The sequence below is a fragment of the Diplotaxodon limnothrissa genome, linkage group LG14 (genome assembly GCF_057381915.1).
Source record: "Diplotaxodon limnothrissa isolate DT_005_m linkage group LG14, D_limnothrissa_male_GT1.1, whole genome shotgun sequence".
Lineage (NCBI taxonomy): Eukaryota > Metazoa > Chordata > Actinopteri > Cichliformes > Cichlidae > Diplotaxodon > Diplotaxodon limnothrissa.
Window position 1 is genome coordinate 18941077 of NC_140609.1, and position 25636 is coordinate 18966712.

The window sequence follows — 25636 nt, forward strand, 5'->3', positions numbered from 1 at the left end:
CTGTCAGCAACGATAATCTAGCAAAGACAAAACAGTGATAAACCACTTGTATAAGAAAATAGTTGATATGTTTTTAATTGTTAACGAAACATTGTTTTTTTTTTTCTATGAGTGACAGTATATTTTAAGAGAACAGTAGAGCGGTGAATATTGACTCATTAATTAAATGATCATTTTGCCAGCAAAATGCACATCTTTAATGAAATACGTTCAAGTGTTTCCAAAGATAAAGGAGTGATGCTTTTACCTTATTACTTACAATTAAACCCGATCAGTACCTATACATACATATATACACACTATGAGAAGTCTGTTGTTTTTTGTTCGTTTGTTTTTTTTCCTCCAAATTGAACGCCATACTTCATACACTTGACCGATATCGGTTGGATGTTGCATCATAGCATGTGAAGTATCAAACAAACAATTCCTGAACATAATTTGTTCCAATCTGTACATTTTAACAGAGTGAGGCATGCACACAGACCAGGTTGCTTATTACAATTTGAAATGTCCAGGCTGTAATCCAGTGCAGCTGTCTTTAGGGTGTCCTTGTGTCTCGTGGTGATTTCTGATGCAGCCTGTGCAAACACTGCAGGTATCGGATGAGCGGTATGCGCAGCTACAACCCTGAACAGATCATGCTGAATGCTGCGGTCAGGAGGTCCAGTGGAGACATCAACGTCATGAAGGAGAAACTTATTTTCTCTGGTAAGGCCCGTGCAGTGAAATAAAGAAAAATTGAATTATTTACCAGTCTTTATTTATTTATTTTTCATTAATTTGGGCTCTTGAACCTCCATAACCTGTTTTTTAGACTTCAGGTGCCCAAATAGCATGCCAGTCCATCCCAGCATGCATCTGAGTGTCTGTAAATCTTCTTGGTCCTCCTCTTCCTCTCTTCCATGTTGAAGGTCAGCCCCAGTAACAGCCTCCCTCCTACATCCTCCGTGTGATGTTCAGCACCTTTTCATCCTTCACAAGCAGTGACTTCTTCCTTTGTTCCCTTCATCCGTTGCATCCCTTGTTACCTTCCACCTCTCTGCCTACTTTGCCCTTTTTCCCCATCATCATACCTGCATCCATCCATCCCTTCACACATCTGTCCTCCCCCAAAATCCTGCCAGGGGAAAATCATGTCCCAGTCTGTGTAGACAGCCCTTGGTACTGGAGGTCAAAGGTGAGTGATGTAAGTGCCAGCTGTTTGTGGTTCTTTATCATTTTTCCAATCCTTCAGTGTTGTTAACCTGCTGGGGAAAGATGTTTGTGTAAATGAGAAGAGGTCAGAAAGAGCTGGAAATGTATCATTGAAACAAGTTGTTTTGTTTCTTGTCCTTTGGCGCCCTCCAGAGGTGAGGAACGGAGTTGGCAGTGCCGAGGAGCTCTATGGAGACAGCTACGACTACTACGCCAATCAGGGCATCAGCCAGTGATCTCGCCTCACAGGATGAAAACAACACTACTCGGCGATCCCGTCATTCCAGTTTATCAGTGTAAAAGTGTCTCTCTGCCTCTGCTGCCCCGATTAACCGGCAGACTGCAGTATCCTTGTGTATACTCTGTAAATAGTACTATTTTTCCTCCCCCTCACACATACTGTACAATTTCAAAGAGCACTTTGTACTGATTGAATTTTGTCTCCTCCTCCTCTCACTTCCAAATGTTCCTCTGAGTTCCCATGGCCTGTTTCTTTACAAAGATCAACTTTCTTTATTTCTTTTGAGCTAATTTCCCAAAGCAGTTCATTCTTTTAAGCGCCATCAGATATTCTTCAGATGAATTTTATTTTTTATTGTGGCTTTGTCGCAGCATGGGGCTAATAGCTTACAGCCCATTGTATCCTGCCTCCTGGCAGCACTATGCTGTAGTTTATAGTAAACTTACCAACAGTAATATTTATATTTAAATAGAAAAGAAAAAAAAAAAATTCAGAAGCTGTTTACAGAAGTCCTGCCTTCTCCTCCAGGTGACAAACTCACATGGTGTATGTAAGAGAATTATTTTGATAGAGGCTCAGAGCCCTGCTGTCCTACCAATGCATGTAACTCTAAGTATCCCTTCTACTGACTCATGTGAGCTGTGCTCCCAGTACACCTGGTTTAAATGGTCCGGGGGGGGGAGACTTGTGCTCCTGTTTTTATGGTAAATGGTGAATGTACATTTTTAATGTGTATTATGTGTTTTCTGACTGGGTATATAAATGTGTGCAGTGCTGAGTGTGTAATTGTATGTAAAAGGTGATTAATGCGTGAGATGCTCTAGCCCACAAAGGCATCTGAACTTACGTGACAGTTTAGCAATAGTCTGGTCCTATTAGATTTCACTTCCTGTACAGCCTTTGAGTTCAAGTACAGCAGTCAAGTCTTGTGGTATTTCAGTGCAGACGAACAAAATGCATCTAAAGCTTGGTTGCTGTTGTGAAACTGACCGCTGTGAGGTAGATGAAGTGGGCACCAAATGTGAAAATGAAGCTGCAAGTTAATCTAAGGGATACGACTGGTATCAGAACAGGTCAAGAGATGATTACCTTTTTGTGTTTTCTTATGTTGGGTATTACTGTGCCTCAGAAGCAAATGTTATAAACTCTAAATTAAAGTCTTAAGGAATGAAATAAAACAAAGTGTTTTGGGTTATATTTCCCTTTTCTCTTGCACAGCTTTTGAAATCATGTTTGTCTGGATAAGTGTAAAGCGTGTAGGTTCAATAATTCTCAGAAGGGTGCAGTGTCCTCATTAAGATCTTAAAAAGGGTTATTTAAGTTATCTGGTAAAGGTCACTTGGCAGAAGTGAAACTGTTATTTTGAGTAACTCATGTATGTCAGAGCTTAAATGTATTTATGTTAATGGGAGGTATTACAGCTTCACTCATCTACTCTCTGAACTTCTCCGCCTTCTATTAGAGGCCTCAGATAAAATTTAGATGAGTACATGAGCTTCATCTGCATCACCCCACCTCAGTACCCGACAGTCATAAATACAAAACTGAAAAAAGTTTGACTTTGCAAAAGGAAAGGACAGTGAAGAAGACGGAAACTCATTTTTAATAGGTCAAAAAGCAGACTGTTGACATTTTCAGGCAAATACACTTAAACTTGGTGAAAGTTGCAATATAAAAATAGATCCTGGTATTATTCCTGTTAGGAATTGAAATGATTCATACAGTATCTTTACTGGAGGCTCTAACACATCAAAATGTGAAATACAAAAGCAGGTGTGAATACACCTATTTATGAATTACAACAGGGGGGGAAAAACAGTTTGCGATACTTCAAAGGAATGTGGGCACACTGAATTCTTGGTCGAAATAAAGTAAAACTATCAGAGCGGCTTTTCTGTTTGTTTTCCAGAGATGAACTTCCAAATTGGATATACACCAAAAATTTCTTGTATCTCGTTCAAACACGTTCTTAAATATCCAAATGTGACAGGAACACATTTCTCAGCATCAAACACACAAGGCACCGATGAGTGACGCTTTGGTCATCCTCATCTTGAACTACAGCAGCAAAAGCAGTCCGTCCTCCCAAATATTTAAATAAAGCAGCTCTATTGCACAAAAAAGTCTCATTGGTCAACATGTGGAGTCCTTAAAGTGCAACACTGAGCACGTTTCCTCAGTCCCTTTTAAAGGCAAATAACCTTATGTGGATTTTTCTCACGATGCTAATGATTTACAGTACTGTAAAAAAACAAAAAACAAAAAACGAAGGCTTTCCACAGCACGTACCTTCATCTGTTGACTGAACTCTGCACCTCACAGTTACACTACATTTGAGTGTTTTAAAAGCATATGGACACATTTTAACTGGTCTCACTTAGTTGCTGTGACTTCTACAAAATTATGAACAGGACGAAGGCCTCTGAGGGAGCAGGTCAAACAATGTAGCAGCTCCTTTGAAAGGCATGTCCATAATTAAGAACTCAAATTAAAGGTCAATTAAACACCTACACGCATTGTCTCTCTCACACGAACACAATCAGACCCACACAATTTACACATAAATAAATAAATAGCTAGAGCAGTACTGGCTAGTCTTGATGTTTTCGAAAGGTGTGGCTGTTCCCTGAACACAAGTTAAGTATCTGATGCCACTAAGCCTCGACTGCTGAAGCTGAACGGTGCAGCAGATACGTGACAGAGACACTGTCTTACTGCAAGTTTGCGCACAACAAAAGCAGCTGTTACTCAGAATGTGAAACCAGACGGTTCACCTCTGATGTTACAAGTCGCTGTAGAGGAATGTTGTTTCAGTACACCGTCTGCTTTCTTTGATGTCCACTCGATTTCCACAACCGAGCAGAAGGACCGCTGTGCATCGTAAGCTTTTTGGTGACGGGTTTATTGTGTGTGTGTTTATTTTCCCTCCCATCAGCAGATGTTAAAGAAGCGCATTAAAGAAGCATGAAATACTAATAAAACACTGGAACAGAGATTAGCTGAAGTTCGTCTTGCGCAGATTTTTGTTGGGTATTTCTATGGCACTGACTTGTAAAGGCCAGGAGCCGCTCATGATGCCGGCCTGTATGGCCACGCCGGTGACCACAGCCAGGTCAGGGTCCACTGATGTGTTGGGCTCCTTTCCAAAGTACTCACTAATTAGCCTCCTAATTCGCGGGATCCTGGTGGAGCCTCCAACCAAAACGATCTCATCCACCTCCTCCTTGTCCAAGTGACCCTCAGCTAACACGGTCTCCACAGGTGCCAGAATCTTCTGGAAGAGGTCCTCATTGAGCTCCTCGAAAAGCGTGCGAGTGATTACGGCCTGGAAGAGAACTGGAGGCGGAGTGGAGCTGTCTAAGCTGTCGAGAGTGCGAAGGTGCAGGGGCACCCGGATGGTTACGCTAGGTTGGAGGGTCAGGTTGAGCTTGGCAGCTTCTACAGCCTGCCGGAGATGGTGGATGTCCTCCTTGAGGGTGGGTGGGACTCCAAACTCCTGCCGGACTCGCTCTGTTGTGTACTGGAGCAACCTCTGGCTGAAGTCCTGACCTCCCAAATTATTATTACCTGAAAGCAAACAAACAAAAGAGTCCTTTAACATTATAGACTGATAGTATAGAGGTACAGTATACACAATACAACACTGTCACAATACAGAGTATATCAAAAAGAGTAAGTGCTTTCATTCTGCAGCCATTCACGAGTAATGATTGAAACAGATGGGATTTTTGAGTATCAAGTGGTTGCCAGTAGGAATCCTGTTCTGCAGAAATACAACAAGATTACATTCAGCAGACAGCCAGTTGAGTCAAGTCCCCTTGAGTTGTGCTCATCGCCAAAGACTCAACCAGACTGTCTGCATTTAGAAATGATACAATTATTTGCAAACCTTTAACATTCTCAAAGTGATTGCAGTCCGTCCAAGTCAGACTGCAACTGTTTTGCAGAAAGGTTGCCTCCTATCAGACAACCTGTGCAACTGCCTTTTGTTCAAAAGTGGTCAGGAATGTGCAACACCCAAAAAATGTAGTCGCCACAAGTTATAATATGTCGTAGAATGTGAAAATATTCAATATAATCACCAGGCAGCCACCAATTTCTTTGTAGACATAAACAAGTTGCTGTCCTATTTTTAATTGAGTGGCTGAGCTGTTAACTTGCTTTGAACAAGTAGGTAGATTTGTCAAAGCTAGTTGGATAGTTTTTAACACATTCGAGTGGACTGCATGTAAGTTTGCTTGGCTAACATCATCTCAGGAGTGCACGAGGTGAGCCCTCTTGTTTACAGTCTTCCCAAATTCTTTTCATTTATTTAATAAAATGTTGAATATGGATGTCCCTGTATCAATACAATGTCGCCATACAAAATACCGCAATACTATGCTGTATCGATGCCCCATCCCACCCCCACCCCACCCTTAGCGTAACGTTTCTCTGAGGTGACACCACAACAACAGTGACACAGTACTCCTGTAATCTTACCTAACACCACTTTGAACCACAAGATGCAGTAAGTCACTTATTTGGTAGTCAGAAGAGCAGCAGCTATGCAGCTTTTTAAAAATAAACACACAAACATGAGGTCATTTAGCATGCAAGGCATATTTCAAAGACGAAGACCACTGCTGAGCAAAAGAAAAAAAGACTTGTCGCAGTTTTGCCAGAAAACATCTTGATGATCCCCAAGACTTTTGGAAAAATACTCTGTGGACTAACAAGACAAAAGCTGAACTTTTTGAAGGGTGCGTGTCCCATTACATCTGACGTAAAAGTAACACACAATTTCAGAAAAGGAACATAACGCCAACAGTAAAATATGGTGGTGGTAGTTTGATGGTCTGGGACTGTTTTGCTGCCTCAGAAGCCTGGTAGACTTGCTGTGGTAAATGGGACCATGAATTCTGTTGTCTACCAAAACATCCTGTCCAGCCACCTGTTCATGACCTCAAACTGAAACATGCTTGCGTTCTGCAGCAGGACAATGACTCAAATCACACCAACAAGTCCACTTCTGAATGGCTTAAGAAAAACAAAATGAAGACTTTGGAGTGGCCTAGTCAAAGTCCTGACCTGAATCTGATTGAGATGCTGTGGCATGATCTTAAAAAGATGGTTCATGCTCAAAAACCCACCAATGTGACTGAATTACAACAATTCTGCAAAGATGAGTGGGCCAGAATTCCTCCACAGCGCTGTAAAAGACGCCTAATTGCAGTTGTTGCTGCTAAGGGTGGCCCATCCAGTTATTAGGTTAGGGTGGAATCACTTTTACACAAAGGTCCAAGTAGGTTTGTATTTTTTCCTCGTTAATAACAAACACCTTCATTTAGAAACTGCATTTTTTTGTTTACTTGTCTCATCTTTGTCTAATATTTACATTTGTTTGATGACTGCTGAAACTGTTGAACCAAGTGTGAAATAAATAAATAAATGAAATGATCAGAAACTTAAGTGTGACAAACATAAAAAAAGGTTCTAGAGTATATAGAAGCATGTAACGTTGCTTGTTTGTTACCATGGTGTTTTAAAATTATATTCTACAGTCAGGAATGGTGGGGTTTATCGAGAGGCAGGGTACACCCTGGAAAGGGTCGCTAGTCTATCGCAACTTTATTACAACTATACCAAACTTTTATTTCTGGAGCTGTGAAGCACATTACCTGCCATTGCCCTAGTGAGGAACATGCCTCCCTGTTTGCTGAGTAAAGACACATCCAAAGTCCCTCCTCCCAAGTCCACCACCAGCACGTTAAACACGTCCACCTTGTGCAGGCCGTAGGCCATTGCTGCAGCCGTGGGCTCGTTGATCACACGTAAGACTGCCAAGCCTGGAAGACAGCGAAGGAAGAGTTAGCGTGCACACACTTCTAACATTAATGTGGGGTACGAGTTGTTTTTAATGATGCCTGAGAAGAAGTGCTGTAATGGATTCAAAGACTGGGTAAAGCTCTCTGTAAACCCAGTTTAATTATGTGCAGTCTTGAGACTCATTAGTAAACTGACCAGCAAGGTTAGCAGCCCTCGCTGTGTAGTCCCTCTGCCTCTCATCAAACTCTGCAGGCACTGAGATGACGGCCTGCTGTACCACCACACCCAGCTGTCGCTCAGCCATCTTCCTCAGCTTCAGCAGCAGCCTGGAGCCGATGAACTCTGGGGTAACGGTGAAGGTGTGGTTGGTGGAGATCACAAACTCTGCACTGCCCTTGTTGTTTATCACCTATGGCAAGAGAAGGATGAGAGGATGCTTTTTTTAAAGTGTGGATCTAATATCACTGCATACACATAGTTAGGAAAGGTGGCTAGATTGGTTGCCTGTCTGAGCTGAAAACTTTCCAAACCCAGCCCAGGATGACCCACCTTGAACGGGTACCTAGCGCTCTCCTTCTCTAGGACCTCTGGCTCAAAAATCTTCCCGATGAACCTTTTGGCATCGTAGATGGTGTTTTGGGGGTTGATGTCAGCTAGGTCCACGGCTTCGTGTCCGGCCAGCACCGCGGTGGTGGTGAAAGAGACCGCGCTAGGGATGCTCTTCCTCCCCTCTTCATCCGCTATCACCTCCACCTCCCCGCTGCCCGGGTGGAAGACCCCCACGGAGCAGAAGGTGGTGCCCAAGTCCAAACCGATCACCTTGGGTTTTGGGGGAGGCAGGTACTGCTGACCCAGGTAGCCAGCCAAGAACAGGGCCAGAATCACCGAACCTGTAGGACGGTAACAGCACGCGCATCACAGGTGGACCAAACCATTATTAGCTCATGAATTAGCACCCTAAAACGGCTATGCTTCTACTCACCAATCATGGAGATTTCTCCGGCCATCGTCACAAGCCGTTACGAAGTCAACGGACGCTTAAAATTCACAAAAAATGTATTAAAAGCTGTGTCGAAACCGTGTCCGGCTTTTGACAACTGGATGACGACAAACGGGAAATTTTCAGTTCACCAACAAAATACACGTCAACTTTGCACGGCTCGTGGGGAATGCTGGGTAATGTAGTTTACGTCGTTTACGCAAACGCTACCAGAAACCCAGAAATCGGCCGCTTTGTACTACAAATCCCATATAGCTAGCAACGCCAACCGCAAAGGGAGCATTTTGAAACGTATGCACGAGGTTAACCAATCAGGGAAAGGCGAAACAATTATTTTTTTATTTATAAATTACTAATTAAATAAATTAGTCAATCGATACAAACATGAACAAATAAAAGTAAAATATAATAAATTAATTATTAACTAAATATTATTATTATTATTAGTAGTAGTAGTATTAGCAATAGTACTATTAAAAGTAGACCTTAATTTAATCAGAATCAGAATCAGAAAGGGTTTTATTGCCAAATGTTGAGCAGGTTTACAACATTAGGAAATTGCTGCGGTGCTTCAGTGCAAACATACTGTCATAAATTAAGCTAAAATAGACATGAAAATAAAAATAAGCATAAGAATTAAAAGTGCTAAGTAGATAGATATGAGTGCAGGTGGTGATCAGTGCCAAACATGGAATGATGCAGTGAACACAGTGTAGGGTCATGTGTTAGTGGTAATTAAGCTAAATTCATGTAGAGGTGCAATCCGTGTGTACAGATGTACTTGTGGACTTGGCTCTATCAGAGACTGTACTCTTGTATTACTTAGAGTCTTTAAATAAACACAAACCACATATTTAACTCTATTTTTAAAATGCTTTATTTACAAAAAGTTTTGAAAATAAATGAATGCTCCTTTTCACAGGAATGCTCACACACAGGCTCTCTCACACACAATCTCATTCAAATGCACTTTCAGAAAAAAGTATACTTGTCAATCTGTAGAGTATGCATTACAGACAAGATCTGAATATACAAACAGCTGTTAAATCACAGGAAAGGAAAGTAGACCGAAAGTTAAACAGAGATCAGACGTAACAAGAAAGGTCAAAATGATGCAGCTGTGATAAATAAAAGCTTTACACGCAAAAACAATTCAAGATTTAGAATGCAATAAATACAAATGACATTAATGTGACAAAATTTTGGCAACTTACTGCCAAAACTCAATGCCTATACCTATCATAGTGATAAAGTGACAAAAAGATAATATGAAGTTAAGAATATTGTCTCTTCTTTGTATATGCTAAAGCTTCCACATTAGAAAGCTTTAGCATATACAAAGCAAATTGTATCCCTTGTTCCCTCACTGGAACAAGGGATACAATTGTGACATTTTCAGAAAGTTATGGAATGAGTCTTTTAAAACCATTTTCATCAAAGTCATAAGAAAATGTGCAACTTAAACTCTGATCAAAGTATACAAATGACAAACATGTGCTTTAGGACTCCACGGCGTCTGTGACGGGCTCTGTGTCCTCCTTGCTGTCTGAACACTCTGACGGGATGAAGCAGCCCGAGTCTCTGGGACAGTCGCTGTCTTCCTCCTGCAGACTGTGGGAAGATTTGAGCTCCTCCGCATCCCTGACATCATCACCTGCAGCCACAAACCAAACTGAATTCAATTAAATGTCATAATATTCAAATCTGTACTACTTTGCAGAATTGAAGCCATATTTAGATGCGGAAGGGTGACACCGTTTAATTTTAATATGATTTATTGCGATGATAGCGACGCATTATCGCAAATGTTGCTTATTGGTGTCAGACCAGAGGATGTTCTGGTGAGTTGTCACATGACCCAAATACATATGATTTGAAGCAGGAAACTCTAGAAGAAAATATGTCACCTAATTTTTTTTCCTGTAAACTGCAAAAATATTCTTCCTCATTGTTTTTTAAACTAACTAACAGAAGCCGCTAATCCGACTAATCTAGCTCAGCTTGATTAAATTACTGGTGTCTAATGTGAGCTTGGCAGGGTCACGCTGCAGCAGCTGCCATCTGTTTAGTTTCACTGTCAACCAAGCCGAGCTAAAAAAGAAATTACACTGACATTTACTTTGACTTTGTGCACATCTGCTTAAATTACACAAAGTAAAACATGAACGAAGCCACAAAAAAGGCCTGTGGATGTTTTTCCACTGTCATATTGGATTGTTTTGGAAAGTTTTGCTTTCATTCATGCAGGGATTTCTGATAATCAGTCAGACTGCTTCCAGACTTCAGATTACAGGAACACCTTCTGTCATGTTAAGCACTTTCTATCTAAGTAACAGGAAGTCACCAATAAGCTTCTCACAGTGTGCATGATGTATTTCTATTCTCTACGGCACAAATGTCTCAGCCTTTACCTGTTTCTACCCACATATTTACAGAGTGAACCCTTTTTTATTGTCCCACAGAAATAAAGTGACAGAATTACACTTCCATTCATTTTATATTTATGGTAAATATAAAATATTTTTCTTAATTTAAAAAAGAGAGTTTTTATTTAATACAGTCTTTACCTTATCTTGCTGTTTGTTTGAATGCTCACTTCTGATTGGCTAATGAGTAAATTCTACCATGTTTTAACCATAATCAAACAAAGCAGCTCCACATGCTGCTTAAAAGACTTTAGGGATGTAATTGTATTTAATTACTGGACAAAGATTTTGCTGTCTGTACACACACACACACACACACACACACAGAGTTATTATTTACTCAGAAAATGTAACTCTCATGACTGCTGGTTAAAAGACGAGAGCCAATTGTACAGTTTTTATTCTTTGTTTTATGGTTGCTGGGACGGGTTACAGACAGGAAATAAAGGGTAGGACTGGAAACAAAGGTTTAGGTTTTTATGTATTTTTCTATTATGTTAAAAGCATTTAGTTTGTGTATAATAAAATGTGCTATTAAATAAAATTGTGATTGACAATAAGTGAGGTAGCTATTAGCTTCTTTAATATACAGTCTCTGTGAAGACTGTATTGTATTTACAGCTGCTTCACATTCAGTGTGGTGTTACTTTCAGGCTTAACATAACACCGATTGAGCCTGCTAACAAAATTGTTAGTCTCATTTGCTGACTCCTGCATCTCTGCTGCGAGCCAGTCTGTGCAGCCCACTTCTGAATACTGAAACCTTCATGAGAGGATCTTTATTTTTATTTTTCAGAATGTTCATTTTTCAGGAGTGAACTCTTATGAAGCAGTATCTCCCTTGACTAAGTGCTGCATATTGTTACTTGTTAGCATTAGAACCAGTCACAATGATTGCTCGGTGTGTTTCTGACCTTCTGTGTAGTGGTATTCAGCAGCAGTGAGTAGCTTCTGTCTGTGCTCTGGGTCTTTGACGTTCAGCTCTATAAGATGTTTCTCCTGCAGGTGCATCAGGGACTCCACTGTTTCATAGCCATTTAGCATCAGTGCAGAAGCATATTCCTAAAACAAGAGCAACCACCGACTGTAAAACTAAAGCACAAATCTTTAAATGTTTTGCTGTCATGACTAAGTCTTTGAAAACTTTGTGATTCGTCCCCTAAACTAAGACAAAAGACCCCAGGTGAGCAGATCTGGTCCTCACCTCCAGATTCAAGCGTTCCAGTAACTCCAGCAGTGTTTTAGGTCGAGGTCTTTTGCACAGCTTCTGCTGTCTGATTTTGGGAGTCTCCTCTTCTTCTTCTTTCTCCACCAAAACGTCGACATAGATGAACTTGAAGTTGCCCACTTTGTTGTTGAGCATGCCTGTCCAAATGCCCATTGGAGGCTTACTGATGATGTTGATGATGTCACCAACCTTGGAAAAAAAAATCTATTAAAAGATGGTTGAGACTGCTTCATTGTTACTGCAGATGTTTCCCTGTCTAAGTACAGCCATGTCCATGTAAAGCGTGGACATGGAGAGTTACCTTGAGTTTGAGGGAGTCCGTGTCATATGGACTGGGAACAAAATCCGTGTGGACTCGAGCTCGGCCACAGAACTGTCCGTGATACGAGCCGTCCTCCTCCAGCCTCAGACTGTCTCTCTGACCAGAGCCATTGGACTCACTGGTCACACCACCTGAACCCACAAACACAACACAGCACAGGAGGATTACACACTCATCTAAGTGTATTACTGGTTAACACCACACATTTATTCACTATGTCTGGGTGTGCATTATGAGCAGATACTTACTGGAGGAGCTCTGGCCACTGTAAAGACTCTCCAAGGAGTTGCTTGTCTGTGTGGAGTTTTTCTCAGCTGGAGGGCTGCTTTCTGTCTCTGCATCTGGCTCTTTGTCTGTGTCATCGCCCTGAAGGAAAGAAAAAAAACGACAAGGCCCACGGTTTTAAAAGGCAGCAACGTTACATAAACAGATAAACAGGGACGGAGTGTGCACAATTAGGCAGACTATTCGAACGACTCCATGTAAAAGTGGAGGTGGAGGTGTAGGCTATGAAATTTCCAAAGCTAATCAAAACATCTTATCTTTCAATCGCTGTTTGAGAAAAACACAGATACTGCAGGAAGACACTTTTCGATGCAGATGACAGCAAACAGTCATCTAAATATCGCCAACAACCGCGTCACAGTTTGAGGATGTGGTTTCAGAGGAGATGAAAGTGATAAACAGAGCAGGTTTGCAGTAAGTGATGTCCGTGGCCTCGAATTTGTTGCACGCTGAGGGACTTTTTGATCACTTGCGCACAAATTCTTTAGAATAAAACAGCGCTGGAGAACTAAAGCATTAATGTGTGTATGTGAACGGTCAAAAACCTTATCAGAGTGCTCGGTTAATTGATGTAAAAGTGTGTGTGAGTGATTCAGCGACTCACTGTCTCCTCGGATAAAGACTTGGCATGTTTTTTGCCCATTTTTCTGCGCATGGTCAGTGAAATCTCCTTCATCTTCTTCCGGAGTCCAGCTGAGTTGTTTGGGTCTGAACTTTCACATTCTTCTGTGACCTGTGTGAAGAAACATGGTTTAGTACAAACTGAACGGGGATATTAAGGAATACGACCTAAAATAAAAACAAACAAAAACAAAACACCAACTCTTTTTCTTTTCTACAATTCTACAATTATATTTAGTATTGACAACATGTTTTTCTGTTCTCAAAAAATCCAGTGTGTCGCTTTCAGTCCGCTTTTTAATGTATGAGTGAAAAACCTGCATTAAGTATGGCAGTCTCATGCATCGGTTACACTATTATTGCTATTGAAGTAAATTTTGCTGACATCAGGGTTACAAAAGTGAAAAACAAGCACATCTACAAACCATAGCGGTTCCATTTTCCTTCGGTTTGGCCTGTGATGAGTGATGTCTGAGACCTTCAAATTTGCCAAAGCTTGTGGAGCGCTGTGGGGAAGGGTAAAAAGAGATGTCACACAAAGACGGCTAAACAACGTCTGAATAGCACAATCGTGCTGTGACCCGAGATTTCACAGGCCAAATATAATCAGTTTTTCTTTTAACAGTCTTAAAACATCTAGGACAAGACAAAAACCAACAAGAAAAGAAAAAAACCCCTTCCTTTAAAATCTAGGATTTTAAGTCAAGTACACACTAAATGAGAGCTTGTGTTTTAAACTTAAACGAATACACAAGTACGTTGATAAAACCAGTTTACCCTCAGCGCACTGGTGACACGACAAGTCGTTGCTGCTCTGGCTCAATTTTAATTCTTTCAGTCCCCCCCCCCCCCCAGGTTTTCATAAAACTAATAGTCAGCCTAATCTCTCCCAAGCCTCCATCATCTCCCCAGCACAGCACCAAAAATAATCATATAAATGAATAATCCCTGGAAATCCTGGTTAAATATGAGCTCCATACTCCTAGACAGCCCTGTGCAGACTGATTTAATGCAGCTCTGAGTGCACTCTCTGACTGAAAATACACTGGCAGAAATCAAGGTTTTATTTTAAAGACTTTCTTCACCATTTAAAAAATGAACTGTGACATATTCTCCAAAAACATCGCGCTGCTCCCAGCAGACTGTAGTTTTTAATTCAATAATTGGTGATGTTAGATTGAGCCTCATCTTCTACAAATTTGTAACGGAGTCGATGTCACAAGTGAAATTTGGACCCTGAAGCTTTGATCATAATTATTTTCACCCACCTTTGGTTTGCTCCTTGCTTTGTCTGACACATTAGATGCAGCCCTCTGTAACATTTTCTAACTCCTTTTTTTTTCTTTCAAGGTGTTAGTCGGATCTTAGTCCTTTGCTCTTGTCTTTGCTGTACTCCTCTACAGAGAAGTGTTAACTGACACACAGATTATCTGTCTGATGGGCTGGCTGGCTCACTTCCTTAGAACGCACAGGATGTGAGGCAATTCACACTGTTTCTTTCAGTGCAGCTCTGAAAGGGGAAAAATACGAATGCTTATGTGTGCATTTTGTGGCCGGCTCAGCGAAACAACTAGAACCACTTCCAGGAATAGCGGCACTTCAGTTTTATAAATGTGGCATTTGCTTGTTCAAACATCTGTCTTGTATCTGCTACTCGTCTTTTAGACGCTGATGGTGAGCCACACCACCATGTTGGTCTGTAACTGTGCATAAGTATGCCACAATCATATACATGTAGCCACTCAACTCAGGTTCAATTATCCAATGAGGCTAAAAGCTTCACAGTGAAAGCTATTTTATGTAGTTCAGGAATAAAAAGAAGACAAAACCTCTTTTGTTTAATTCAATTCTTCTTTCAATATACCTCAAATTTTCCCTTTTATCAGCAATGGGGAACTCTGTTGCGGTAAATGATGCTGGAGTAATTATTCTTCTTAGTTCATTTCCTAATGTGGGGCAGAACGCTTTTGAGGAAGTGTGGATTTATGACAGAGGAACAGCTGAAAGTGGCAACTTTGGTGTGTCGAAATACCTTCCGGTCGACCTCCCCTCTTGGTGTGGAACTGAGGGTTTTTTGGCTTTATGTCTTTTTGGATACACTAAAACAAGTCACCCTTTTTCTAAAATCGGTGACGAATGATAAAAGTTACAAAACTCTTATCTACAAACACACCCACACACTCATAGTGTTTCCACTGAATCAGAAAAGGTGAGGGAGTTTTTAGCCTCCACAGGATTCCACCTTGCCTCTCTCATGTCGCCACATTGGGGATTTGTCATGTTTACACTGCGGTCGGTTGTGGAAAAGGGAATTCTGCAGACCTAAACCTCAGTCTAATCCTGCTGCTTGCAATCAACAACAACAACAAAAGAAACTCATTTTGTTCTAGATCAAGATTTTAAATTTCTTACTTTAGTGGTTTCCTGTCTGATTTAAAAAAAAAAATCCACCCTATCTTCATTGAAATATTTTGTTGAGATACAGTTGTATGCCAAAAGTATATCAAAACTGTTCTGACATGCATTGTGTGCACTGTTAGTTCTGCAGAGCTAATGTTAACTTCCCCAGTGACAAAACAAGAAATAAGCAAATTCAGAGGAAATTAAATTAAAACCACTTCACTTGATTGTTTTCTTTTCTTATCACTATCTCACGGGAAGTTCGTAAAAGGACAAGATAGAGTCTTAACACCCTGCGCCATCTCTGTTTATAGTCCTCTGGGGATTTATTCTCTGTTAAATGACTTTCTGACTCTAAGAACGAATGACACCACAGATCCATGGGGATTTTGTCATCTCTGCACTGGATGGTTGTTTTCATCAGACAATTTTCTCCCTAGTCATCCTGGGCTTTGACAACTGTTTTTGCGTAACACATGGCTCACACGCCACACGTGCTCACCGAGTATCGCTTAGAGTCTAAAGCTTTGAGAGATGTCATGTGCGTGCAAATGTGCACTCCGTTGCGTGATGTTAGCAATGAGCTGCGCAATGAGGAAAATCCACAAAGTCATCAATTTCCACACCTACATCTCAATGTTCAACCAATATTAGCATCTGTAGGAGACGTTTTTAAAGAAAATGCAAAATGTTCTGTATGGGAGGAGGCTGGGGACATGTCAATAGCGCTGACATAGTGACCAGAATTAATTCTCATAGACCACAAAATGTCATCAGCAAGGCACCTAATTGGTCTTAAATGCATTCGACTGCATTTGACAAACCACAGACAACTATCTTGAGTGACAAGACAGATATGAATCCTACAGCTGATCACATGTCCACCACAAAACCCTCAGCTCAGCGTCATCCAGTCAGCCTGGGTCGAAAGGCAGCTGAAACACTCAGAGGAAGTTCTCTTGGGACAACCAATCTGCTGAGTACCTTGAAAAACTGTTGCCATTTTTAGTTCACTGCTCTTTAGTTCAGTCTCAGTACTGTGTGGCAATCAGCATGAAACTTACATTTGGTTCGGACAGGTCCACATCAGTGATAGATCGCGGAACCCTTGGGGGAATCTCAGGTTTACAGTCCTGCTTCAAGCAACCATCCTGGGCCACTACCTGCCGGTGCTCCTGTCTTCCTTCCCACTCCTTCACGTGCGCCGTGATGAAGTCATGGGAGTAGACGCGATACTCTGTTAGAGGCCTGCGGCAGGTGTGCTGTACGGTCCCCCAGGCTAGACTGCTGTCAGCAGGGTTACTCCACCGCTGGTGGTGGGTGGGCGTCGCTCCACCGGGAAGGCTGGCCATGTCAGTGCATCGGCCTGGGGTTGTGTTCTCCTGAGAGGGGAGGGTGGAGAATTTACCCGGGTAGGGCCTCCTGTCTGATCTGTACGGCACTTCGGGAAAGTGGTGTCCCATCTGTGGGCTCATCATGCCAGGTGGGGAGCACACTGAGAGAGGGGACAAGAAAAAAATTGACTTACAGTCAACAATTCTCACCATTCTCAAACTGGGATCAGACTCAAGTGTAACTTTATTTAACTTAGATGATGCAATGATTTGCTGTTTAACCCTCATCAGAGTTAAACTGAACTGGAAATGACTTAGTCAAATGAGACAGTTCACTGTGAGGATCACTTTACATGTCGAAGCAGTACCGAAAAGAGAGGAGGAAACAGGAGGTTGGCCAAACAGAGTATGTGTAGTATGTCCTTGGCTTTTGTAACCCTCACATCCTGAACCGCTGTGGCCCTCTGAGAGGTGTGAGGATGCCGCAGACACGTAATTTGAAGGTGCTGCAACTCTTAAAAGCAGAAGTAGAATTTAAAGTTGATTACTTTTTTAAAGGGCATTAACTGGAGTTGCCACATAACTGTAGCTGTTCTGCTATTTTGAGCCAAAATCTTTCTTAGTCATAGAGTCATAGAAATTCTAGAAACGTCAGGAAGGACAAAGGCAAGATTTAAAAATAACAATATCATTAAAAAAAAAAAAACTCTTTTACTATTGTAAAGTTGTAAGCAATGTTTCTGATCTTTGTTTTAAGGCAGCGGGGTGTAGGTGAAGGTTAGAGTAAATGCTGAAAAACTGAATTTTATTCACTAGTGTTTTAAATAGGTTCAGGAAGAGACTGTGGTTTGGTTTAAAATGCAACAAGTTAGGAGCAACGTCACTATTGTTACAACAGGTCACAGTGGCGACACTAAAGGATGTCCGGTGCGCTATCAGTGACTTTGACTAAACAGTTAAAGTTGACCCTCTGGGAATGAAAACAGCAGCAAGAATGAAACCTGTTCTACAAAACCACAAAAACCTTTGGTCATGATTAAGAGATACACGAAGTGTTAGATGTTTTCACATCATCATAATGCAAGTATTACTTTTATCAGCTATGATGTCAATGCATAAAACACTATATTAAATGTTAAAGTTGTCATTTAGTGTGCGCTTGCCTCATTTACTCATTCACACACACTCACACTGCAATGAATGCATCCTGAGCAGCTCAGGGTTCAGTAGCCTGTCTTGCTCAAGGATACTTTAGCATGCAGACATGGATTGAACCACCAATCTTCCGACATGTAATTTGTACCGTGAATACATTTTAAATTTACTGATGATTACTAGACATTAATTCTTTTGTATTAAATATACTATAGTGCTTTACACGTTTGCGTAACGAGCTAAAGATACCTGGTTTGATTCTAGAAGGAGACACAAAGCCATTTGGGGTTGTGTCCGGTCTAAAATATTAAACAGCTGATTGCTGTGTTAACCACTGTGAATAAAGGTGCAACCAAGAGTTTGAAATGATGGTTAATGTTGGTGAAAGCTCCTACCTCTGGAGCTGTTTGCTTTCTTTGTCCCTTCTTTCCCACTTTTCCCGCCTGCTTTCTTGCTGTTTTTGGGGTTTCTCCTGACAGCTGCTTTGGACTCTGTTGCCACTCCGTTGGCATGGACACTCTGAAAAGATAAACAAATGCACACACACTCACCATTTAAACACTTTCATTCCAGAACCTCTAATATCCCACACCCCTTAACATTGATTCATTGTGTGTGACCTTCTGGCAGGGAGTGTTTAACAGGCTTGATGAGAGCAATGGAAAATTTAGGGGGTTGAGTTTAGATTCTTTCAGCTGGTCCACTGACTTCTAGTTTAGATCTGTGAGGAGACAGATAGCAAGGGTGCCTGCTCTCTGTTAGAGGGGAGAGCTGTGCAGGACTACTACAAACAGGCAGAGTTGAATGGGTGAGGAAAATCTCATTACCATTAATAGTAATGAGATTCAATTAACAAAGGATAACAGGATTGCAAGATTTGTAAACATTATAAGTCTTTGCAGATATGCGCTCAGCGATCATGTGACAATGTCAGTGTTGTCATAATGTGTTTTGAGGAAGGAAAAATGCTGCTGAACCGGTTTTGGCAAGCTATGCTTTGTTTTCATTTAACTATGATGGCAATAGGTAGATTGGCCACTGAGAAACCTGGCATGAGGCCTTTAAACCTTTCTAAACACGCACGCACACACAGAGTTTTCACATCCCTCTCTGCCATGTGGTCCAGAGATTACACAGAGAGGTGCACCCCTCTTTGAACCATCTGCACTGTATTATCTCTCAGCAAGTCACATCAGGTGGTGGTGTCGGTGCTGTTAAATGCTCTGCTGTGGTGTGTTGAAGGTGCTCAAACATGATGCTGGCACAGATTTATCAGCCTTTTGGGAGCAATAAACTTCAGAGTAGGCATTAAAACCAGCCAACCAAATGAACAAAATGGTCTTAAAACCTAAAACCAAACTGATACCGCTGTGGTACCCACAAAGATTAACAAAGGATAACAGGATTGCAAGATTTGTAAACATTATAAGTCTTTGCAGATATGCGCTCAGCGATCATGTGACAATGTCAGTGTTGTCATAATGTGTTTTGAGGAAGGAAAAATGCTGCTGAACCGGTTTTGGCAAGCTATGCTTTGTTTTCATTTAACTATGATGGCAATAGGTAGATTGGCCACTGAGAAACCTGGCATGAGGCCTTTAAACCTTTCTAAACACGCACGCACACACAGAGTTTTCACATCCCTCTCTGCCATGTGGTCCAGAGATTACACAGAGAGGTGCACCCCTCTTTGAACCATCTGCACTGTATTATCTCTCAGCAAGTCACATCAGGTGGTGGTGTCGGTGCTGTTAAATGCTCTGCTGTGGTGTGTTGAAGGTGCTCAAACATGATGCTGGCACAGATTTATCAGCCTTTTGGGAGCAATAAACTTCAGAGTAGGCATTAAAACCAGCCAACCAAATGAACAAAATGGTCTTAAAACCTAAAACCAAACTGATACCGCTGTGGTACCCACAAAGATTAACAAAGGATAACAGGATTGCAAGATTTGTAAACATTATAAGTCTTTGCAGATATGCGCTCAGCGATCATGTGACAATGTCAGTGTTGTCATAATGTGTTTTGAGGAAGGAAAAATGCTGCTGAACCGGTTTTGGCAAGCTATGCTTTGTTTTCATTTAACTATGATGGCAATAGGTAGATTGGCCACTGAGAAACCTGGCATGAGGCCTTTAAACCTTTCTAAACACGCACGCACACACAGAGTTTTCACATCCCTCTCTGCCATGTGGTCCAGAGATTACACAGAGAGGTGCACCCCTCTTTGAACCATCTGCACTGTATTATCTCTCAGCAAGTCACATCAGGTGGTGGTGTCGGTGCTTATAATGTTTACAAATTGCATGACTGAAACATGTCTGCAGAGAGGGTTTTGAGTGAAACAGTCTAAAAGTGAAACTACTCTTCTAACCTGGCTTGAGGTCTGTTTCTCCTTTTTCTTGGTGCCAGAATGATGACTTCCTTTCCCACCTCTGGTTTCTGTCCTGTGTTTCGTCTTTCGCATCTCTGCAACAACACAATGTGTACACCTGAGGACTTTTTAAGGAATTTGCCTCAATGATTAGCAAATCTTAGAATTAAATTAAACATTCTCTCACTTGTTGTTTTCAACATCATTGCATATTGTCCCGACCAATGTTAAACATAAGGCCTGGGGACCAGAGTCAGGCCCTAAAATGACTCCAATCTGGCCCACTGGACATCTTTGGAATTTCGCTACATTTTACAGCTTGTCCTGCTGACAGAGACCTCCCTCCATTGCTGTTCATACTACACCAAAGTAACTAAATAATAGGTAAACAATTGAATGATCTACTATAGAAACTCTCCAAAAAGAACTGGGTATTTCCATTAACAGTCTGGACAAATGAGCATCCAGAACCTTTTCTCTATTTGTATTCATTTATTTCCTAAAACCCGAGCACAGAGAGTTGTGCTGACAGCATTTTTTCCATTTACTGCATCAGCATTTCTTTTTCATGTAGACAAATTGAGACAGTTTGCTAAAATTGCACTTCTTCTTCTTATATTAAGAGATCTCAGGGTTTAGATTAAATGGGCTGATAAATTACTTTATACTAACAGAAAGGCGAATTTCAATGGTCCCGCCCATTTAAGATCACAGTGGCCGATAGTCTGGGGTCATTTTTTAATGCTGAATTGGGTTCGAAATCCCCACCCTGCCTTTGAGCGTCCTGCTGGGACTCCAGATGAGTGCTGGCATAAACTTTAGATGAGCTTAGCCTCTTTATTTCCTGCTTACCTTCATTGTGATTGTTGGCGATGTGAACTAAATCTTCTCTGCTCCTGGCATGCTGCCACACTGCAGTATTACAGCCGGGAGTGTCTGCCGTGGAGAGAGACGAGCGTTGGAGGTTTTAAAGCGAAAAGTTGGGGTGAATGGAAGCCACTGATAGTAAAATCATTATCAGCATTATGAGACACGGACATAAAGCCTGGTAGCTCGCTGGAAGTTTGAATATAAATAATATTAGAAGCTTCCAAAATACACATTTATTTCATCGCAGTCTACCTCAGGGTTTGTGAAAGGGAGTCAGGGCTGTAACACATGTTGTAAACAGTCATTATGCACAAGTTACACTTTAGCACTAATAAAAAGTGAAGTTTAGAAATTGTTATACTCACCTAGTGTTTCATTATCTGATGCAGATTTGGATATATGTGTCCTAAAAGTAAAATAACAAAGAAATATTTCATTATCTTGGATTATTATTTTTATTTAAAACAAATTAGACATTATTATTTTCTTCACAACACAAAGTAAAGAGCCTGGGACTTCAAAAAGGCAACTATGGAGCACATAAACCACAAAACATGACCACAAGACTGCAGACTCATGCTGTGCAGATGTCCACTGTGTTAAATCTTTCTATGCGTTTACAGCGTCAACAAAGTTGTACGTTGTCCAAAGAAAGGCCAAGGGAGTAAAAGGTGTTGACCTTGAATCCGCTTAGTCCAGCTAGCCCAAAGCCGTAATCTGCCTTCTGCTGGCCCAACAGTGTGAAGGGTCCTTCTTCTCAAAATACAGTTCTCTGTCAACAAAGCTGAACAATTTATAGATTTTTTTGGTTCCTATTGTGTCTTACGGACGTCAATCCCTCTTCTTTAAGCGCAGCATTCCAATTTATTCTGCTCTGCTGCAGGAAGGATTTACAGTATTAACCCACAGCGAAAATAAACAGGGAGCCTTTCAAGCCATATTATTACTCAATGCGAAAGCTCTGTCACTGGCAGGGCAGCTTTATGCTTTCTGCACGCTCGACCAACAAAAGAAAGAGAAATAAGGCCACAGCACGCACTAGACGAACAGAAGCCTTAATTCCTTCCAGGATTACTTGATGTTTTTAATACAATTTTCCTGTCCGTTCGAAGCGGAGTGACATACATAATATGTGGAGATAGAGCAGATTGAGCTTCGAGCTTAAAGCATTGTAATGTGGGGCATATAGGACGATCTTAACATTCTTGAGTAATTTACGTCTGAGCTCACCTTCTTTTCTTCTTGTTCGAGTTGGCTCTCTGCGTCTGAGGCATCTCCTGAAAGAAAACAAAGCATTTAAGGCTGTCTGTACTAAATGAGCAACTTGCCACATTCAACAAAATCCTCCAGCTGATTCATGTAGAGATTCACTGAAACTGAACATTTGGCCTCGCCTCAGAGGCAGCTGTCAACTGGCTCTGCTCATCATTTAATAATCAGCTTTATTTTTTTTAGGTTCAATCTGGTTACATGTCACAGCTCCTCAAGGCCGTGACCCCATACAATCTGGTCATGATTGTTCACAAGCCCGCACCGCTCACAGTCTGTACAACATGCTTCAATGTACGAGATTTTCATGACACACACCATGGATATAGATCTTCCAGAGCCTCGCCACTTTGTGCCATCATTCAGCAAGACTGCCGGGCTGCAGGAGCGGCTGCACGAGCGGCTGGAGGAGCGGCTCGGGACAGGCTGTGGTGGGCCGTCGCTGGAGCTCTGCACCGCCTCGTACAGGCTGTCCATAGATCCCTCCTGATGCCCAGTGGACAGACAAAAAGACACACAGTTGTTAGAGGGCTGCAGTTTGGCAGCCGGATATGAAATTCATCTGTTTCCATCCATGTTTCCAGCACATAAATCTGCATTTCATTGTAATCAGATGCAAAATATGAAAATTGTAGTTATGAGGATTTGATATGACTGCAGGGAAATGTCACCAATGCTGCTCCAAAGCTCCTTTAAATTTGCTTGTCAACCATGGATGAGGGAATTTCGACAGAACTGATTTCAGCGTGGATTAAATTTTGTTTGATTCGTTGGGATTCCTTCTAGGAACGCATAACCAATTTCTCTCGTCAGCTCATCTTGACTGTACTGTGACGTCTCATCGGTGTACATGATAAAAGATAGTGCAGAGTATTGATTTTGTATTCTTTCTCTACTCAACCATTCCTGGTTAAACCAAACCACAAAATTCTTAATGAGTGGTCTGAGACAGAACTGGAGTCCTCCATCTTTTAGAAAATCAATCCCTGACTCATATGACTGTGGGCCAATAACAGGTCTTTACAGAGTACTCAAAATGTAAGATGTAGTGCAAAATGGTTTAAACAAAAAGCTTCCAAATGAAGTGTAAGTTCCTGTATTTGCAGGGGAACAAGTGTGTATTTTGAGATGCTGCTGCTTTGCTGCTGTGTTTGTTTTTTCTCTTTTCTAGATTTCTACCTGGGTTAACGGGCAGCACGAAAACTTGCTGTATGTGCTATTTGAGCAGAGTGGTTAAAAGGTGCGACATCCGTTAGAGATTCTAGGCAATGCTGAATCAGTCTGATCATTTGTAAACATCCCCAACATCTGTGCAGAGACAAGTTTAAAGTATCCAACCCACATGTCACATCCCCACGTGCAGCATGACAGCTGCAGGAGCATCTGAGGTACCCATGTGTATATTGTGCACACGTGTGTATTCCTGCTTCTTATCTTAGCTTTTGTGGCTTCATTAATAAACACTTTTAACAGCACTTGTAGGCATAAAGAAATTAGTCAGTAATACATAAACCAGGGCTTCAAAATACATACTGTAATAAAAGAACTGCTGTGAAATGTTGCTTAAAACTTTATGGCAAACAAAGCTTAAAGTTTTCAGACAAAGGAAGATAAGAAGACAAGGTCGGTGTCAGGAGGACTTGTCTAATGATCAAACTTTCTGCAGCAGGTTATCAATGATCTATTTACCGAGAAGATGTAGCAGCAACCATTCTCATTAGATTAGTGCCGCGCTTTAGCATCATGTTTTGCTTCTTTGTAGGAAAACTGCGATTAAAAACCTAGATAGACACTCTGTAGCTTCCCACACATTTAGGTATGCATAGTGTGTTATTTATTGATCTTCACGATATATTTCTTGTGGCTAACCTCAGATTTGCAACTCAAGTTTCTCTTTTACTCTGCGACTCACACACAGACTGTTCTGTAAAGAAGACAAATGCATGCATCTTACCAGAGAAAAGCAGAAAAGGTTCATGTTGGCTGCGAGGTCTCGGGTTCAGTTTGCTTTGGTGCGTCAGATGGAGGACAAACAGCGAGCCGAGTGAAAGCCAGAGGCTGAAAGACACAACAGCTCAGTCTGAGGCCAGCCTCGGTCGCCTGCTGTCTTCTCAGATTAATACCACAGTGAAATCCCTCCACTAATCCAATAGATGGCCCACCATTACTCTAGCAGCTAAAGCAGGATTCACTCTTGACAACAAGCCCACTATTGGTGGATCAGCAGACTCTGTCTTTGTTTTGATTCTTTTCTTTTTTTTCCAGTAGGGAAGCAGCGAGCAGCCATGTTATTTATTTATTCTGACCTAAGTGAAATTACAAAAACAAAAATTTACAGGTAAATTTCCTCATTAAAGGCAACTTAGGAAGACTTAAGACTAAAAAGTCTTTTGCCTAAATAATATTATCAATCATAAATATTAATCAATAATTATGAGGATCACTGGTAAAATCAAGGTAAAATTAATCATTCCATTAAGAACAATTGACTAGAGATGACATTAGTTTTTGAGATCAATAATATATGAATGTATAAGCAGCGTTTTCATGCGTTTTATTGGAAAAGTCATTTTCTTATATCCACTTTACTCCAGCGGTGCACATTGTATACACTGGACTGATCATAAAGGTCATGGTTTAAATCTGGGCACACTGAGCTGATTAACGGAGTGCAAGAATAAACATCTGGACCTGCTGGGGTAATCTTTAAAACATATATTTAAAAAAAAAAAACATATCCTGTGATTCTGAGGCAACACACAAAAACCCAGATTCAAGACTTTTTATTGTTATTATGCAAACTGAGGCATTAATCTCTGCCATGATGCAAGGTAAGTAGTGGAATTTCAATACTTTCTGTCATCATCATCTATAGCTTTAAGTGCTAAGATGTGTTCCTCCTTACATCAGTGGGAATTTAATGTAGGTTTTATATCTATCTGTAACGCTGTAATCAGTTAGCATTAATACAAAATTGAAACCAAATGTAGTAGTAATGTAGTAATTAACCACCTGCATCTTTATACTAGTCAAATTACACAGGCCCATAAACAGATTGTTTACATAAAGTTACATCAAATACTATTTACAGTATGCTGTCATGGATGTG

At 41.1% G+C, this 25636-nt stretch overlaps 3 protein-coding genes across 6 annotated transcripts in view; 1 reads left to right on the plus strand and 2 right to left on the minus strand.

Annotated features, from left to right (window-relative positions):
- gdpd5b (glycerophosphodiester phosphodiesterase domain containing 5b) overlaps nt 1-2593 on the plus strand; it is a 42915-nt gene extending 40322 nt beyond the window's left edge. The window contains exons 15-17 of one of the 3 annotated variants that reach the window (XR_014906777.1): nt 596-708; nt 912-1186; nt 1348-1409. Coding sequence is in view for 1 of the 3 variants with exons in the window: in XM_085370297.1 (XP_085226423.1) it covers nt 596-708; nt 1348-1430 (196 nt within the window). In the remaining 2 variants the exon portion in view is untranslated. Of the gene's footprint in view, nt 1-595; nt 709-911; nt 1187-1347 lie in introns of all 3 variants that reach the window. The other 2 variants (XR_014906776.1, XM_085370297.1) reach the window with 2 other exon arrangements.
- A 644-nt stretch (nt 2594-3237) lies between these two features.
- hspa13 (heat shock protein family A (Hsp70) member 13) lies at nt 3238-8362 on the minus strand. Its single transcript, XM_085370284.1, has 5 exons — nt 8226-8362; nt 7793-8133; nt 7439-7652; nt 7096-7263; nt 3238-5002 (listed from the first exon to the last, which is right to left on the minus strand). The coding sequence occupies exons 1-5, from the start codon at nt 8248-8250 to the stop codon at nt 4431-4433; spliced, it is 1320 nt and encodes a 439-aa protein (XP_085226410.1). The 5' UTR covers nt 8251-8362; the 3' UTR covers nt 3238-4430.
- A 1301-nt stretch (nt 8363-9663) lies between these two features.
- On the minus strand, nt 9664-24505 carry samsn1a (SAM domain, SH3 domain and nuclear localisation signals 1a). Of its 2 annotated transcripts, XM_085370825.1 has the most exons (15): nt 24482-24505; nt 22846-23013; nt 22489-22535; nt 21624-21664; nt 21241-21324; nt 20389-20483; nt 18410-18533; nt 16590-17020; nt 13551-13631; nt 13109-13237; nt 12468-12585; nt 12199-12350; nt 11874-12086; nt 11584-11731; nt 9664-9897 (listed from the first exon to the last, which is right to left on the minus strand). In XM_085370825.1, the coding sequence occupies exons 1-15, from the start codon at nt 24503-24505 to the stop codon at nt 9743-9745; spliced, it is 2010 nt and encodes a 669-aa protein (XP_085226951.1). In that variant the 3' UTR covers nt 9664-9742. The 2 variants fall into 2 exon arrangements, with proteins under 2 accessions (XP_085226951.1, XP_085226953.1); XM_085370827.1 differs by lacking the exons at nt 16590-17020; nt 18410-18533; nt 20389-20483; ... (3 more) ...; nt 22846-23013; nt 24482-24505 and adding an exon at nt 14394-14512.
- Between the last annotated feature and the right edge of the window lie 1131 nt (nt 24506-25636).

Excerpts from the sequence above, each read along its gene's own strand:
- samsn1a (XM_085370825.1), bottom strand. The coding sequence starts at position 24,505 with ATGAACCTTTTCTGCTTTTCTCTG. Across the intron at positions 13,238-13,550 it reads AGGAAAATGGAACCGCTATG|GTCACAGAAGAATGTGAAAG; the intron begins GTTTGTAGATGT and ends TTCTTCACACAG. Across the intron at positions 12,087-12,198 it reads CGGACTCCCTCAAACTCAAG|GTTGGTGACATCATCAACAT; the intron begins GTAACTCTCCAT and ends TTTTTTTCCAAG.
- hspa13 (XM_085370284.1), bottom strand. The coding sequence starts at position 8,250 with ATGGCCGGAGAAATCTCCATGATTG. Across the intron at positions 7,264-7,438 it reads GAGGGCTGCTAACCTTGCTG|GCTTGGCAGTCTTACGTGTG; the intron begins GTCAGTTTACTA and ends GCTGTCTTCCAG. Across the intron at positions 5,003-7,095 it reads CCTCACTAGGGCAATGGCAG|GTAATAATAATTTGGGAGGT; the intron begins GTAATGTGCTTC and ends GTTTGCTTTCAG.